The sequence below is a fragment of the Hirundo rustica genome, chromosome 1 (genome assembly GCF_015227805.2).
Source record: "Hirundo rustica isolate bHirRus1 chromosome 1, bHirRus1.pri.v3, whole genome shotgun sequence".
Lineage (NCBI taxonomy): Eukaryota > Metazoa > Chordata > Aves > Passeriformes > Hirundinidae > Hirundo > Hirundo rustica.
In genome coordinates this window covers 131,252,996-131,271,943 of record NC_053450.1, presented here as the reverse complement: position 1 = coordinate 131,271,943, position 18,948 = coordinate 131,252,996, and the positions used below count along the sequence as shown (strand labels likewise).

Genomic DNA, 18,948 nt, shown 5'->3' with positions numbered 1-18,948 from the left:
ACTCAACTGGATTTGACTTTCAAATTGGCAAAATTTAATTTAACTGCTTTTACCAAACCAGAATCCTGGTTTTATATATACCTATTTATATATACCTATTCTTGTTGCCATCAAAAATTAAACTGATAAATTATTTGGTACATATACTGATTTAAGTTTTGCACTTAAACTGAAACATGTTAAATAAGTAATTCAAAACAATTTTTTTTTTCCTTGTCTACTCATCTTGCAAAGTCAAATAAAAAGAATCCTGGAAAGGTTCTTTGATGAATTGTATATTCCTATATTAAAAAAAGAAAAAAAAAAATAGTGTAGGTATTACAATTATTAGGCATTCCCACATGCCAACATACATATTTTCTTCCTAAAAATTATAAAATCTGAATTGCAGGTGATCATGTTAATTTGCAAGTTTGTTATACAACAGCCATTCTCTATTTTTCTCTCCATTACTTAAAAACTCGTATCAACTGATCTATTAGCAGAATTAAACTACATTCCCTCAGTATGACATTCCCGCAGTTCATTGTGCCATGACTCCATGAGAAATGGTCCTTTAATTTTCACTACAGGAAAACAGTATTAAATTTTATAAGATCACAGCAGAACTACGTATTAGTACAAAATTCGCATTATTATTACTATTAATGCGCCAAAGCATGGAACAATTTAAAAATCTATAAAAATGTTTATGAGTGAATGCCATTATAAAGAAAGGAAGCAGAAAGATATCCCTGATTTTAAAGGAGAATAAAGGCGAATGATTTCAATACAAATAGATGGGAAGCAGTTCAGGTGCTAGCACACATAAAAATCTATTTTTGCATGTCCAACCTGGCTGTATCGACACTTCCAGCATTAGATGTTTGCTGCTCTGGCTAAATCACATACGACTTCCTCTGCTTCAGCTTGCTATTTAAAAACATGGATGCTATTATTTACCCACTTCATACAACCAAGCTCGCTACATTTCAAGTTTTAAAAACACTGAGACTTGCACACACCGGACAGTACTAAAAGGACTATCAATGCTGCTGCCCACACAGCAGGTTTGAAGAGAGACACTGGTCATTTCCAGTGAAGTGTTTCCAGACATTCAGACACTAGCCCGGAACACCCTGAACAACCTGCGTCATGCTCTGAATTGGATCAAAGATATTCTCCAAAAATCAAACGGTGAATAACTGAAAGCGATGAGCCAGACAATACCTGACAGAGGTCTCAGTAGGAGAGTTTCTACCACCTGCCTGCCTTGTGATGCAGAGGAAGGCTGGTTTATCAGCCTGTGCAGAGGCAGTGCCAGCGGTAACAAGCACAGTCGCCTGGCGGGGAGCGTTGATCGTTCTGTCATTCGAGCATCTGCGCTGGAACTGCGGCTCCTTGCTCTCAAAATGGGGGGGGGGAGCAAACCGGAGATGGCTACTGTACTCTTTAATGAAATGATTTCTTGCTTATCTAGTACTGGTAACTCCTATTGTGTTATTCATCATCACAGTAATGCAAGCGTCTCATAAATATTAATTCACTTCCTCCCAGAGCTTCTGTGAGGGAAGTACAATGAATCTGGTTTTACAAGAAGGGGTTTCGAGGCAGACAGTTTAATTGTATGACCAGAGTGTGCATATTCCCCCTGCTCAAACATTCACAACTTGTGTCTCCAGATATCCTCATCTCCAAATCAGTAGCTTGTATCACAATAGCATGGCTTCTGTCTTCTTTCTCAATTTTTGCATAGTGAATGCAATGAAACAAATGTCATCAATCCGTTTTTTTCCAGTCTTTTCAAGGTACTGGTATAAACTGGTATGGGGGAAAAAAAACCCCAAAAACAGACAAAACGTCCTCTGCACATTGTATCACCCTGTTCATTCATTTTGTTTGGCCAGAAGTTGAAGAATACTGCCTTCTGGTTTGCTAGTTTTTGCAGTCAAAAATGTATTTAATTATAAAATTTTGAAATAAGCTCCCAAACGGAAGAATTTGATTTTTTTTTTTTTCTTTTTGTCCCGAATAAACACCATTTAAGCTCAGGTTGCTCAAGATTAATGATTTTTCCACTAAGTGTCAGAAAAATCAAATACATCAACTGCTTAATACAGACGGTTCCCAGTAACACAAATTTTGCTGTACTGAAGGTACATACTTGAATATCCTCAACTCTCAGTTCCTTATCACATCTTCCAATCGTTTTTTAAACAAATGACCTGACTGTGTAAGTATATCTATTACTTTTCAGTTATTATCATGTGGTTAAAGTAAAAACTACAATTTAGAGTTATTTATAGGTGTAGATAACCAGAGGTACTGCATAGATAATTATCTCCAAGGGCCCACAAAAGGCCCATATTATTCTGAAAGAATTTAACATTTGACCTAATCACAAGCACTTACGGTCTTGCTTGATTTAGAGCAAGAAAATAAAAGGGAAATATCATTGTCATCCAAGAACAATTCATACATGCATAACTAGAAACCAGCATGCCTTTAAATGTGCTTCAACAATGTCAGCTAGCTATGCACCCATGCACATGTGAATTTTTAAAAATAAGCTGGGTTTTTTCCCATTTTTGCAGTTCTTCAACTCTGCTCTGGGTATGATATCACCCAACACCTCTCGATGGCAGTATAGACTTGCACAGTAATACAGTTCTGTCTATCCTGCTACTTTCCTACTTTACTGAACAGAAGGAAGAAGTAGAAATAGTTGAAGATTGGTGAGGTTTTTTTGTCCATGTAGAAATAAACTCCACTCCGTAATTAAAAAAAATCGGCATAGTAACAACCACTTAACAATACTTCAGTTTAAGGAGTCAAAATGTTTTCTTTTTCTTCATGTGTTCAAATCACTCTGCAATAAACTTACTGGAAAATAAACACATTTCCACCCCCCTCGTTACACTGAGAGAAGAAATTCCTGTTCTTTTTAATATAACTGCTTTTTGTGCCCTTATGAGATTAACTAAGAAATGAGCACACCAGACACAACTCTCCTCGGGCTTTCACATCTCCATTTGAAAGCTTTGGTGTATGTTCTGAAGAGAATACAGCTTGCAATTAAAAAAGGAAATTTTCTGTTCTCCATTCCAGAAGAAAGTACTAGATTCTTTTCCTTTCAGTGCTACTGACCATCAAATGTTCTTGTTCCTCTAATTAGCCTTATTACCTATTTCAAATTGTAGCCCCTTTCCTGCTCTCAGGACAGCTTTTAGGGTCAGCCTAGATCTTTCTTCTGCATCCCATCCAACTCATCATACATTCCCTTTTATGGTTTCATGGATGAAGAAAGGACTACTACTGCTATTAGAGTGTTAATGTTTTTCAACAATATCACCCAGGGATAGCAATTATAGCAATTAATGGCAATCATAAAAATACATAAGCAATATATTATACAATTACCAAAAATCAACCCCTGCAAAAGAAATTATCTACAATGTCTTGGTTGCTTTTTTAATCTACAGAAGACAAGCAGATGCAAATTCCAAGATTTTTATTCATTTTATCATATTCAGTCCTAGTGCATACCATACTGTCCCAAGCCCTTGCTCCTTGTCAGTTGCTAGACACAGCTTGTTTTCCTGTGCATTTCCTAGCATCCATTAATCCTAATTAAAGTCAAGGTTCCTAAAGTACAGACACGAAATAAAGATTGCTCTTTCTCATTAAAAAATTAAATTAAAAATGTACCAATGATTTCAAGAATGGAAGAATTACCATCCTCACTGTATAATAAAGGGCAACTAAGGCACAGAACCGTTCAATGATTTACCACAAAATCACATACCAACTCTACAAGAGAACAAGGCTTAGAGGCCAGATTTACGGGGTGCCACTGCAGTGCTTCGAACTACCTCTCAAAGTCTTGGTGTTTGTATGGCAGCAGGTCCCAAGAGCATCAGATGAATTATGCCAAAATGCTGCAGAGGGGATTTCACTATGGACTCTCCTGTTACCAGAAAAAGCTCCCAAGTAACAGACAGCAGACCAAACTCACCGTTTTTCTTACAGATCTCAAAGGTGGCAACCTTAATTTTGTGGTATTGTATGTCACGAGAAAAGCATGCTGGGTTCTCAAAAGCTTGGTTCTACGGTACCTTTTCATTCCATCAAGTCAGGCCTCAAAAATCCAGACAAGCCATCTCATGCTATTTTGTGTTCTCTCCTCTGTGGTCCTAACTACACAGCATTCTGATAATGCTCTTTAGCAATGGGAGTTCATCTAGTAAATACCTTTCCTTCAGATCACGAGATTTCCTGAGCCCTCAATAATCTGCTCTTCACTACCCTGATCAGCCTATCACAGAAACAGCTTTCATGCTGCTCAGGCAGAACTCTGTTTTTCTCTAGCTAATCTTTCTTGTCTTCTGAGGACAGCCTTCCCTTGGTCTGGTTTTACTTTGCGCAGCTCAAACAGCGAACGCTGCTAGTCTTGGTAATGTCCAAATGTACCTAAAATGTAAAGCAAGCTCTGTCAAATCCTCACATAAAAATGCTCATAAATAGAATTGCAATTAGTCTGAACAGAAGTACATTCCTGCTACTGCATCAGATTTCCAAGATTAAGATACAAGTTGTGAGGACTGTCCTGCAATAGAATATTAACGACCCGTCTAAACAGAAACAAACAGGAGTACGGTTTGTTTATAAGCACTGACCAAGTCCGCAATGGGAAAGAAATCAAAATTTGTTTGGATATTTTCCACATTACAGGTAATTCACTTCTCAGAAGCCTAGCCAAAAAATCAAAGTGGAGCCTACTTGATTGGCATTATAAAAGCAATTAACTTACAGACCTGTCAAATCTGTTAACATTTGGTTCTGTCTGCTCTACTTGTCTATTTTGACTAGCTGTAGAATCATTTAATGATTTACAGACCTTTCAAGTCCTAAGGCATGGTAGCTGTATTAAAACTGTGACCCATTATTTCTTGGTCACATAATAAATTACTGTGACATCATAAATATCTTCCTTTTTCTCACAGAAAGCTAGATTTGAATTCCTGATTGCAGTTGGAGCCTTTGTTTTTGGATTTGGGGTTGTTTTGAACCTTCACTAGTAAACACTGGAATACTTTACTGCCAGTAAAAGAAGAAGTAAAAGGAGAAAGGGATATGTAATAAAAGATAATTGTCAAAACAAATCCATGTTTTAAACTGCAGCATGCATTTATGTAAAACTTTACAGTTATTATTTCTATATATATTTCATATATAAAAGGAAAAAAAGTAAGATTCAAATTGAATTAATATTAAGTAACTTTGTCAGAAAAAAATTAACTTTTAAAGCATTCAGAATTGTTTGGTTCTGGAATCAGAAAACCATCAACCTAAACCTAAGCATCCCACCTTGTTTTGAATTTGAAAATTTGAAAAATTTTCTCTCTTTTTTTTTTCAGGGGGAGAGGAAATGAAAAGAAAGAGGAGAGGGAAAGCAGAATGGGAAAGTATTTCTAATTCGTTATGGAAAAATTCTTTTTTGAAAAAAGAAAGTTAAAATTAGATTAACTAATGCAAAAGGAATATTCAAAATGAAGTGAAATCAAGTTCTGCAAAATTCATTACTGATTTGGTGAAAGACCAGTTTAAGTAGGCATGACTGGGTGAAAATTTCAGCAAATTGTTATTTTAAAAACATCCAAACCTGCAAAGAAATATGGGGTGAGGTCCAAGAGAAGCAGGAATTTTACACCAGTAACTTTCCCATCCTTTGGTACAACCTCTTGGACAGGGCTATCAAGTTACTGTACACTGCCTTCCCAAACCTCATCATAAGGCTTAAATGTAAAATTAGATAAAAATTTATCAGAGACAATTAAAACACAGTAGTATTGAAATACAGTGAGTTTGCAAATGTGAAGTAAAATTTAAGTACAGATCTAGTTGGGGTTTTTTAACCAAAAATTTAGAATTAGTTTAAATTATTTTCAGCACGTTGAAAATAACTACAATTACAGTAGTTCAGAGAACAACACTACACTTTAAAAATACCTAATTAATTATAGTATATTCAGTTACATTATATTCATTATGTTAAACAGAATTTAAATCTAATTAATTTATTGAACAACATCAATTTTATACACAAAAAAATAGCTTTAAATTTAGTCAAGGGGAAAAAGCATGTATTAGGAGATTCTGAAGTTTCCCTTAAAGCAGATGTGAAAGTTGGGCATACACGAGCAGGTAAAACTCCCCTCAAAAGTAATGGAATCCCAAGCACAGGGAGAACAGACCTCTGAGAATAAATCTCCTAAGCATTGAAGAAACGTGTGCCATTTGCTGTCAAAGCTCATAAGAGCAATCACCAAGCTGACCATCTTCATTTAACTATCTCAATAAACTAGACCAAAACTTTTCTGTGTGACAGTAGTTGTTTGCCTTTTGTTTGTTTGTTTGTTTTTTCCTCCCAGATATACATGCAGCTATTTTTCTTTCCCCTGGCATATATAATGTTCAGCTTTACAGTTCAATGTTACCCATAGCTCAGCTCCCCTTGCCAAATATAGTAGAATGTTAACATATTTAGGTTTCATTATAATGAAAGCAAGAGTGGCACCTTCAGTCTCCTTTAGTCCACAACTTCCAAACGTCTGAATTTTTGCAAGTAAGAGATCTAAATGTGGGAATTGCAGTTTATACACCCTATGTCTCCACTGCAATACTGTGAAGAAAATGTAGCTCAGATGTGGACTTATCTTTATTACTCTGTGAAACGTAAAATAAATGTTTTAAGTAGCTGAATAAAACTATTTTCACTGGATCTGTTATTTGGCACAATTCATGTGAAATTTCATATCATATTCCTGTATAAAAATTAATTCTGGGCAGGATTTTGCACTCCATCTTAACTGTATCTAATTTTTATATTCCATAGCAGAGTTGAGGCTGCCCAAGCAGGTCCAATACATTTTAACTTTATTACGATTCCTATAAGTCTCTCGAAATATGCTTATAATTGCCTTGACAATTTAAACAAAAGCAGATCTGTATGGGACCTGTAATTGTACCGTGCTACATGATTTAAGCTGGCTAATAGTGAGCACACACTGAGCAGCTGGGAAGGAAAAGAGTGTGTGCTCAGAAGGAGAAGGGAGAGCAGAAGGAAAGGTTAATACAGCAAACCGCAGTTCTCTTTTCTTGCTGAAAATTATACCTCCTACTTACCGATATCATTGCATTAATATATGCAGACAAGGCAACGTACATTATCTAGCAATTTCTTTTTAGTCATGCTATTATCCTCCTTCTGTTTTTCTTAGTATTCTTTTGTGGTTTATATCACTCTTTATTTTGCATATTTGCATCTCCTTCCCAGTTACACAAACATAAATTTTTCATTAAACGTTGAATTGCTTTATGTAAGGTACTAAGCAAAATTACTGTCTCACCTAAAAAGTTAGTATTAAAGGTAGTATCAAACCCCCAAATGCAGTATTTATGACATTTTTACAAAGAGAGTTTTCCATGTGTTAATATAACTAAAAAAAAAAAATAATATATAATGCTATATTAAAAAAAGCACAACAGGTTACTTTCAACAGATGCTGTAAGTAAATTAAGATTAAAAAAGCAAGCAGCTAAACTTGGTATGACTCAAAATTATTTTTTATTTAAAATACAAAATCAAGTAAAAGACCATGAAATAAAGCTTCCAGAAATTTCAAGATTATTGCCACTGTAAAAAAGATATTTCAAGTTGTACTTACAGTTTACACATCCTTTTATTAAGGAACTCCAAAGGTAAATTATAGTATTAGCAGAAATCAAACCTAGCATATCTGTGCCCATTTTAATTCAATAAAGTTACGTCAGCTTTGTGGTTTAGAAGTTCAGCAGATCTTAGCTCTACAGCATCATTACACCGTGCCTTGAAACTGAAGCTTTTCACAAGCCTCATAATGATAAGGGCTATATAGGATTTGCATGAGTGATGAGAGTCCAAAATGCCCAGCAGAGATCAGAGTTTGTGGTGGGTGTCAGGTATTGTGCAAATCTGAAAGCTAACAAATACTAGAGTCATTAGGAAAATTTCTTACAAACAAAGGAGATGGAAATCTTGTGTTAGTAATTTACATAACAGCCTTCCTTAAGTATAAAGGTTATACTTTTAAGTATATTCTTGGGGGTCTCAAAAAAAAAAAAAATTCTCAACCAACCTATCGCTTTCATCTTCATGTAATAAAAAGCCATGAAACAGGCTGTTAACTGAATTAAGTGTCACAAGGTCATGAAATAAAAGATCTATTTTCTTCTATTCTTTTTTTTTTTTAGTAGAGAAAACAGTTTACAAAACAGAAAAAGACTTGTTCAATGAAACAATCAGCTTTAGTTACAAGTGCAAAAGTCAGCCATGTGTACTAATTCACAGTAATTATGATGCAAAGTGAACTCCTTGGAGACCTAAAAGTCAACGCCTGGCAATGGTTGGGCAAACAGCAGAGTGGAGCTACTCAGGTGATACTGACCCCTCCAAAGCCCTTTGTGTTACTGAACAACCCAAACTATCTCAGTATCTGCTTGTCCTCCCTTTCTTAGGTATTATTACTCTATGGTATTCACAGGACTGCTGTTTAAAACATTAGGAACTAGCATGCATCCCAGCACTAAGCTCTTGCATAAGCAATGGATACACTCCAAGGAAACAGAAGCACTGAAGAAGAAAAATTTAAATCTGTGTTTGCAACACAATCCCAGCAGAGAATTAGACGTGGAAAGTGGAAAGGTGATAGAGCAGGTGTCTTAGAAAATTCATCTTGTTGGCTTCCCCTTTTTAGACTTTAGCACATGATGCCCTCCTGCCTTCTTGCCTCCCACATAAGCGATTACTACGTTGTGAAATGAGGTAAAAATCCAAGACTGACAATTTTCAAGCATTCAACACTGTCCGTGCTGCTCCCACGGTGAAATCACAGGTTTCACGATGGCTTAAACAGGGACAAAAAGTTAGGCCAATACAATGCTGAAAAGCTAGAGGAAAAAGCATGTCTTTGGCATCTCATATTTAACACATATATTTACACCATAGAGAAAAATTCACCCCAAAAAACCTAGGCAATGAGAGTCTGTTGCTAGTCTGAATTGGGTTTAAAATTACAAAAGAACCCAAAGACCACCTGCAGAAGAGACAAGTTGCAACCTATCTACCTGGCATCAATCTATGCCCTTAAGTGGAGCACTACAGTTAAAAGAAAACTCAAGAGCATTCTGCCACTGCACGTCTACTTCTACAACTTCAAGCAGTATCTCAATGTTAATATAAGTTTAGGACAAGTCAACATTTACAGCACATTTAAAATACATCTAAAACCACCTAGCTCTTAAAGCAGATCCTTAGTTTACAATGAACTGCTGGCAAAAAGCTTGCTGCGGCATTCTCATGAATGACAGGTCTCTGTAAAGAGTGCTTTTTGTACTGCATTAAAAAATTCACAGCAGTCTGTAAAATAAAAACTCTAGATCAAATGACATTTTAAATGAAAATTTTGCTGAATTCTCTATGGCTGCTATGTTCATGAGACTTTTTATTAGTGTAAGGGGCAAACACTTCTTACTCTGCAAGCGCTTTATTGCATTTTTCCTTCATTTACAGCATGCTTTTTATTTAGGGCTTTAGAGAACCACATTCTTCTCTCCCTCCCTTTCTTTTTTTTCTTCCCTGAATGCTCCTAAAGTTACAGAACAAGGGGATCCTACCTGGCAGTCTACACCAGGTCAGTGATCAAACAGAAGGAGCAGTGAGACAGCAGCCAAACCCTGCCCCATCTCCTGAGAATTACAGAAAGCCAGGGCTTCTCAGCCTGCAATGCAACCGAGCCACTGCACCCTGAGGCTGATAATTGTAGTTCACTTTCTGCAAGCACATACAGCACAAATCTCTGCTCCTACTGAGGTTAAGACGCAAGCTTTTTTTTTTTTAATGTTGCTGTAGTTTTCAACACAGGTAGAAGCTGCTTGAAAATGTGACCTCATCTGTCTTATGACAGCAGAAACAAAGACAGATTAAAAATACACCAACATTGCTCTGCCCCAGTGATCAAAGCTGTTTTAAATAAATAGTGCTCTTTATCTGTAAAATGCACCGGTCTTTGAACCACTATTCATTTTACCTAAAGTATTTACATTTGCTTGAACAAATCAATACATCAGATACAGTAAGCTGTAATGTGAGCAGACAGAACTAGACCAAGTAGTGAAGTATTATCATTTATCCAGTAATATGCCAGTTGTTCATTAAGATACTACTTTGTGCAAGGAAAACACTCTTAAAATCTTAGTGGGTTTTAAATACAGCCTACATTCAGGAATGCATTATGCACTGAGTTAACATTACACAGCCTACGTCTGCTGTGAACTCAAAGAAGCATGAGCAGTCTTTGCCATTTCAAAAAGCCAGTATCACTGCAAAAAGTGAAAATTAGTGGGTGCAATAACACATCAGGAAAGCGGTGACGTGGTAGAGTGGGTGCCACAAAGTAGTAACTAATTATTAACTCCTGGAAAGGTTAGCATGAATCCTCTTTAGGCCATAAGCTACAGCCAACATGAATAAAGACACATTCTTTATCAAGGAAACAAACTCTAAACTGTGAGAATTACAGAGCGCAGTTAAAAGGCACGATGCACAGAAACATTTACCCTTTCATCAAGAACGGCTGGCCTATCTAGGAAAGAGCTGAGATGCTCTAGGAGAGTCTGCTCTTGAAGCCAATCTGTGGTTAAACAGAAGCCTTAGTCCAAACAATTTATCTTAGAAACTGCACTTTCATGAATGTCATATGAAGGAAATTAAAGATACTTACACAGCCACCAGCAAGAATTTCTGCAGCCAGTGGGACAGATCCATCTTTAGTCCTAAACTTATCTCTCACAAAATCATTAACCTTAAAAGACAAACATTTATGAAAGCTGATAAATTAAAAGGTCAGAGAAAACAGTCATCAGCTGCAAATTCTCTGCAAATGAAAATGCAAATACATCCACTAAGCTACTGAACTACAAGATATCAAAGAAATTAAAGTCTTAGATTTTTTATTAAATATTCTAAAGCTATGTTCTTCCTTCTAACAAGAATTTGCGGCATAATTTGAATACTTATTACTCAAAAATAAGTCATAACTAATAATGTAATTTTTAAAATCAGAAAATTATATAATACATTAATATTTTAGAAGTGCTCACTATATTAAACATTTAAATAAAATGTCAAATTAATATCAGAATGTTCAATATTAAGCTTTAACACAATGGCAATTCAATTACTAGCATTATGTGCCTTTTTTTTTAATGCATACTAATAGCTTTGATGAATACTACCTTTTCAGTAAATAAACAAAACATTATGATTGGATTAGAATAAATTCTTAAGTGCCTTACAAATACTTAAGAAATAACAAAATTACAGAAGTAAAACATTTAGGAAAAAACATCATGCAAACAAGTTTCTTTTTTACCAACAATTCACTACATGCTCACATTATCTATCTGCTTTTGCACTAGAATCATGCATACCGGAACCCAGTGGAAATACAAAACCAAAAGCTCTCCAATAAGTAACTATTCTGATTTGCTAAGAAGAGAAACCGAAGGCCTGTGCTACTTACAAACAAGCAGATGAGCTGAACAAGTTGAATGAGCTTGTTGTATTTTGGAGTGAGTCCAAAATTAAGTTTTCAGTAAGATTCTTAAAATGTACATGTACACCTCTGGATGAGCCTTGTATGCCACTTGTACTGCTCACAAGTCAGATATTGACAATTGCTAATTGTAATTTGATGCATTTTATAATGTGGAGAAATGTGAAAAAAAAAACTATTTACAAACTTACAGTAAGTTTTATAGCCTTCTCAGGTGCTACTCCTAATAGCTGTGGTAACAGACCTGTAGCATGGAAATAGAGAATTCAAGACATTGAGTAACTTGGTATTAAATAAGCAAATCAACAAATGTATATAGAGACTGGCACCTAGAAACAGGCGATTTTTACAGCAATTTCGTGTTATTACATATAATGAGAGTACTTAAACATTCAATCTTGAGAACAAACTTTGTGCTACCACTTCAAGTGCTACCACTGTCTATACATAATTGTTTCTTTTTAATTCATACTAGCTCATTTTATGTTTAAACACTAGATTTGCTAAATATGTTTTAGTACTTGTCCTAAACTTTTATTTTCTGCATCTTCACCCAAAAATCAAGACTCTCTAAATAATTTTTGTGAGATACACAATGCATCCACTTCAAAAGTCCAAACTTCAGTCAAAACTTTTTCAAGCAAAAACAACAGCATTAGATGGCAGGACCGAAGGGGACAGGAATCAAAATGCAAACCATTCAAACACGTATGACTGCATTCTTAAGCCCTTTGCCCAGCTAAATCATCAGTTCTTAAGACAAAGGAAGTTACTCCCTTTGTACCCAGGTATGGAATTTTCTATTTTATTTTGTTAGAAGTGATGCGCTACAGAACTGTAAGTGTGAATTTCTGACTCCCAGCTTCACTTGTTTGAAGCGATTGGTCGATATTTTGTAAACATTTGAATGACACAGCCTAAAAATAGGCAAAGCTTACCAACAAAGCCTGAAGCTAGAATGTTGTTGCAAGCATGCATCAGCATAATGAAATTAAGACACCATTCAAAAATGTGAGAAAATCACCCCAGCTAGAGCTCCTGGTGCAGAGCCCTTTGTTTTAGCAGCTCAGGCAGCACATTTGGGTACTTTCTACAAAGCCTGACATTCTCACCTCTCCATGGCTTTGTTTTGTTGAAAAAAACCCCAAATAATTAAGTTTCCACCTCTAAAACTTAACCTGCTGAAAAGCATTTTCTTAAAGAACTAAACGTCAGAATAGCATAGAGGAAAATGCATATGCTATGCTCTGGTTTAGTACATTCTTCGATCCTGCTACCATGCATCAGCTTTACTGGTCCCTACTGATGCTCTTAATAAGGAATTGACATTGAAGAAAAGCAGCATTTGGTTTGTAGTAGCACGAGACCCAACCATATTTATATACTGATGTCTTTATATAGCTGATGTACATATAGATATAACATTTACCCAAGATAACTATGCTGCATTATGATCATATGACTGAATATTCAAATAAAAAATACAGTAGTACTAAATTAATATACAGCTGCTCAAAACCAAAAGAGATTCTGCAGAGTAAGTTAAATTTCAGAATCTGAGTTTCTTAAGTTTTACTTGTACTGGTGACTTGAAACTAGACCTCAATGAAAAGCCATTAAGCTGTTCAGAATTATGTAAATAATTATTACACTATCTGCACCACGGTGAGGGAAACACAATAATATAAAATTAACAGGATTTTTTTCATTACAAAATTATCTTTGTAATTGCGATAATATTTACAACTTGCTATAGGACATGTGTGGCTTTATATAAACATTATGACAAATTACTTTTTATCTTCAGAGATTAAAAAAATGTTCCATACACTTTAAAACCACACTACCTAATCTTAACTGAATCCAGTAAAATTAAGGAGGTCTGATATAGCAGATACAATTCCAAACACAAAGGTCATTAAATTTAAAATCACATATATATATATATATATATATATATTATTACACCCAAGCTATATATACTATGACTTTCAAGTCAAATTTTATCAAATACATTACAGAAAAAGACATTCTAAAATATCAAGATATGAAAATTATAAAAGTAGTCCAGTTGATGATCTGCATAAACCTCCAATCTTAGAAACAACATTATCAGGACAAATCAAATGCATTTTCATGGAACTGATGGCCTTTTAACCATTTTTCAGCTCCCAAAACTTTGCATTTGTAAAAACACTTGTAAAGTCGTAAGAAAAAGAGGTTTATCTTGGCAGAAGTTATTTTTTTTTCCATCTGGTTCATTCCTTTTGTACTCAAATCTGAATGGGACTGTTACGACTCAAAGCTTTTCATAAAACTTCAAGGCAGAGAAGAGAAAGATTAAATAGAATAGGAAGAAGTTAAAAAAAACCCCAACAGCAGAAAAACCCAAGTAAACAATCAAAACCTAGAACATTTTTCTCTTTTCCGGCCTCTACTTCACCCATGATTTTATAGTATAAAAGTGCTTTGTAAATTTAATTACAGACAGCACTGCATGTGTCTACTGCAAAATAGCGAGAGGGACCCCTCATTTGATCTCATACCTATCTCTAAGCGGTACCTGTACATTCTATATGCTATGACCATCAAAATTTAAATTTTATTTTCTTTATGGTTTTGATAGGAGCCCTGAAACGCTGTCAAAAAATTTCCAAACATGAAAAGATGCTAAATTTTGAAATAAAGAAAGCACATCAATGGCCCCACATGAAAATGTCATGTTTCTATTTGGGTTATCTTGACATGGTGGGAATTTCTCAGTGTTACTATGCATTAGCAGATGAGCAATATGACATATACACAGATGGAGAACAGGCTTCGAAATGTCTGACAGTGCCTGAAAAACGCACGCCTTTTATAACATCAGAGCATAATATCTTGCACATAGGCAGCCTGCTAGTATAGTACATAGCAAACACATTATTCAATGCCTTTTTTTTATATCCAAGGCTTTTTAGCAGCAATTACAGTGTACCACTTTGTATCTGACACACTGTCACAGTGGGACTCAGGGAAGGGGAAGGTGGGTGCAAGACAGAGCACCAAAAGCTGCAGTCAGTTTGCGACACCCTGCAAGTTATTTTCTGAAAGCAGTCTAAATACATTGTGAATACAACACACACAACAGCTAGTCCAGCCCAGCTGCAATGATGGCCCTGCGAAACGAAAATCTTACTTGGCCAAAGTATTTTTTCAGATGTCTATCAGGGAAGCTTCAGTTTCACACTGTGTAACAGATGTGATTTTCCCTTTGTATTAGGAAAAAATAGTGACTGAAGGTTTTGTTGCTCGGTCTAGATAAAGTATTTGAAACCATTAGGGCATCTTATAGGAAGGCAGTAACGGAATATTGCCACATTTTTCCATTACGGGATTCACACAATAAACTAGACAATTAACCACCAGTTGCCATTCAATATAGCTCCCTCAGACTGGAAATGGGGTATTTCCTGAAAATTTTGTGCTTTGATAGAAGTTGGGGTACAAGCAGGCTTGTAGTTCCAGTCTATATAAATGGTATTGCATTGCATAATTTGGAAGGAAAGCTTCTGCCACAGTCTTTTTGCATCATTAGATGGGAGTCCATCAGTAATAATGAAGCTGGATGATGAACAAATCATTAAAATCTAAATTAGATGGCATTTGGAGTCACTGCAGGGCTAGAAGCACCATCAACATAAATAAAACTAACAAACAAGCTCCTGAAAAGTTAATGACCACAAATGACAGTGTCTTCAACAGGATTCCCTGTCTTTTCCATCCTCTAGGCAGTGGCATTAACAGCATGGTTACCAAACATTTTCCTAAACTATATTTTATCTCTGGTACTTAAATTTCCCATGAAATTTCTATCAAGTATGGGTGAGATAATCTCTACTGGATGCACTGCTTTAGTTTGCGAAGCATTCTGTGACTCATCAGATGGACTTCTGATTAAAATTCTATTCTGACACATAGGTGACCTCATCACTTGGAAGAGACCTTGACAAATCACAGCTTTCAAAATTTTCTTAAATTTGCATGTACAAAAATACCTGTGAGTTTCTAAATATGAATTTCAGGTATAAACATAGACAGAACAGTAAATTACAGGTATAAAAGATGAGCATTCTTTTCAGCCATGCTGAGAGACAGATATAAAGTCTTTCAAAAAATGCTAACACCACAGCATTCATATAATGCATATTATAAAGACTCTACAGAGGTTTATATCACGTTTGTTTGGTTTTTTGTTTTTATTTTTAATCCAAGTGTCTTCTCAGTGGAAACGCTGATTATACTTAGACCCGAACCGACATCAAACCAAATTTAGTGCTCTCTATATATCCACAAGATGGTGTAATTTATCCTTATCTGAGATGGTCGTTTAAAACATGGTTTCCAAGTTTGGAAAAAAATAGTGATACAAAAACCAAAAATCAGTTCACTTTGTTGGATGGAAATACGAGCCTTTTATTAAAAATATCATTTGAAATGACTGAGTTCAGAGCGGGGCTTATAATTTCTGCTTTCCTTCTTGAAGTGCAGCATGACAAAGAGACCACTGCTCTGAATGTTTCTAGTACAATTTTTAAAAAGCTTTTGCATCTATTCAGCTAAGTAATAGTCTACCAATGATTACTCTCTTCTTCAGTGGGGACAAAACCACCCACATTGACTTAACCCTGAACAAATCAATTCAAGAAAGAATTGCAGTGACCAATGAGTAGCAAAAAGTAATGTGCTCTGTAGTGTGTCCTACCTCGCGTAGGATTCAAGACTAAAATAAGATGATCCTTGCTAAATGTTTACTGCATTACATTGGGTAATTACACTAATCCATAATATGTTCTTTTTAAATCTTGTCCTCTCAAGCTTAACCAGAAACTTCCTTCTGCACCCAGCTCCTTAACTTTCTTCAACATCTCCTTAGAAAGTAAACAACAGTCTGAATTCACAGAACTGCACCGAGGGAGCTCGATTTTTAAGCAGTTTTCTCTATTTGCCTCTTTAAAAAGAGCTAAGTCAGGCTGCTCTTTAAGGAGAGAATTTGTAGAAGTGCAGGTCTCAATTTGCCTATAAAATTATGGTGTTCTACTATATAATCCAGAAATTAGATTATTGGCCTGGTCTTAGAAGTTCAGCTCCACCAAACTGTCTGAGATTTCACTATTCAGTATTCCTTGGAAAACTGAAAAGTAGTAAAGATGATGGGGAATGGAAGGACAAGCTATACTGACGAAGTTTCCTAAGGTTTCCTAAACCTGACAATGAAAAAAATCATTCCAAACTCAGGACAAGCAAACAGAGTTAAGAAAATGCATTTATGAAATTTCTGACTTTTCCTCTGGGTTTATTTTTTGTTGTTTGTTTTGGGGGTTTTTTGGGTGGTCTTTTTTTGTTTGTGGGGTTTGTTGTTGTTGTTGTTGTTGTTGTTTGTTTGTTTGTTTGTGTTTATTTTGTTTTTGTTTTCCAGGTGAAAAAAATCACTGTCCTTCAAAATTTCAATAAGACAGAAGGAGGCAATAGTAGAATTCTGCGTATTTATTCTTTCAGCATGCTGAAAGAAGCAGACAAAAATTGCAAGCAATACATTTGGTTCTTTAAGTAATAATTGGGAATTTTGAAAGATTTTGATTGCTATAAATCCTTACAAAATAGAGACCATGTCAGTACTCTTTATTAAATTATTGTGTCTACTCCAAAAATGGCCTCAAACTCAGTCAGTAATAAGAGAGCCTTCCCATCTCCAATTGTGCTGAAATAATTACAGAGTCTGTATTTTGCAGAGGAGCTACTTAGCCAACCCCCAGTAACTCAGATCATGTGTTACAGTGTGCACACCTATCATACCACCTAGTTTAAATGTTGTTTCCCACACTGTTTTATGAACTGTTACTTTTTTTAAGGTGCATATAGCTTTGCCTGTTCATGACAATATGTTACCAAAATTCTCTGTTCTTCATTCCTTACTCAACTGCTTCTAACAATTAATTTCTTTCATTACAATATTCTTATTTTTACAAGTGAAAAGAAGTTTCTAAGCAAGGTGTCTAAAAATGAAGTCAGTAATGCAAGTTTCAAATTCTCCCCTGTGAGTATGTCAGAGGGGGATACGAAATCTCAATGACTCTGACACCAGAAATATAATTTACTTTAGCTTGGTGACAGAGAAGAACTGGATTCTCATGCCGAGGTTCCTGATTCTTTATGACTCCTGAGTTACCTGAACTGACACCATTGATGCCACAACTGGGACAAGGATAAAACAAAAGTAAAGCCACATTTTAACTTCAGGCACTCATCTAAGATATCCAAAGTGAGGAGGATTTACATCCTGAACAGGGTCGGTAGATTTTGGAGCTTTTTTCCATTGACTACAAAGGCAGTTTGGAATGGACAACTTCATAACTTGGGTGTATGGTTTACGTATATAAAGCTAAGCGGGCTGCAACCCAGTGAATCACTCTGGCTGACTCCCCAGTGACAACCTAAGAAAAGGATACATAAAACTTGATAGAGATGACTATTTGCAGTGATTACTGAAGCAAATGCAACCGGTTCACAGAGACCTTTTTGTCTCAAAAGAAACATAACGAGAAGTACTCCAAAGAAAAACCCCCAGATGATCTAACTTAGTAACAAACAGGACAAAACACTCTTGGCATTATGTCCTGCTAAGGAAAAGAGACTTTACTAACAATATATTTTTGCTGTAAGAAATTGCTAATGTTCCCCTATGGCAGATGAGGAGGGAAAGGACAGAGAGGTCCTACAGAAATGTTCTCATTACAGCAAAGTTATAATTATCAAGAAGTTCTCAAATCCTCCTATAGCACAGAGAAGAAGCAAAACTGAACTAAAAAGTCTTAAAAATCCAGTCACACAAAACTCTTAACAGTATCTTATCATTAGTATATAACACCTTTTAAACTTACCTCGATAAAGCCCAAAGAAACCTTCATAACGTAGCACCTTCTTGAAGCAATCAAAGCTGTTTTTATACATAAGTTCTCCCACAAAAGACCCTGTAGAACGCTGGTTTTGCATTCGAGTTTTCACTAAATCAATTGGGTAGACTGCAGTGGCTCCAACGGCTGCAGATAAAATTCAAGATATAAGAAAACATGATTTTGCATTTGCACTGTTGAACTACAACTGTCATCTTTCACATTTACATCTACTATATCAGTTATATATTTTTTTTCATTATATATTCTGCATTTAACTACCTCCCGCAGTTTTAACCAAATGGACTTCCCAGTCCTACCATATTATTCTTATTTTCCTGAAATTTGTTTGGGGACAAATCAGATAGCAACACCACCTGGAA

At 35.6% G+C, this 18,948-nt stretch overlaps 1 protein-coding gene across 3 annotated transcripts in view; it reads right to left on the bottom strand.

Annotated features, from left to right (window-relative positions):
• SLC25A13 (solute carrier family 25 member 13) overlaps positions 1–18,948 on the bottom strand; it is a 102,931-nt gene that overhangs the window by 18,315 nt on the left and 65,668 nt on the right. For all 3 annotated transcript variants that reach the window (XM_040067720.1, XM_040067712.2, XM_040067702.2), the window contains 3 exons: positions 18,554–18,712; positions 11,825–11,877; positions 10,800–10,880 (listed from right to left, as the gene is read on the bottom strand). In XM_040067720.1, coding sequence (XP_039923654.1) covers positions 10,800–10,880; positions 11,825–11,877; positions 18,554–18,712 — 293 coding nt within the window. The remainder of the gene's footprint in view (positions 1–10,799; positions 10,881–11,824; positions 11,878–18,553; positions 18,713–18,948) is intronic.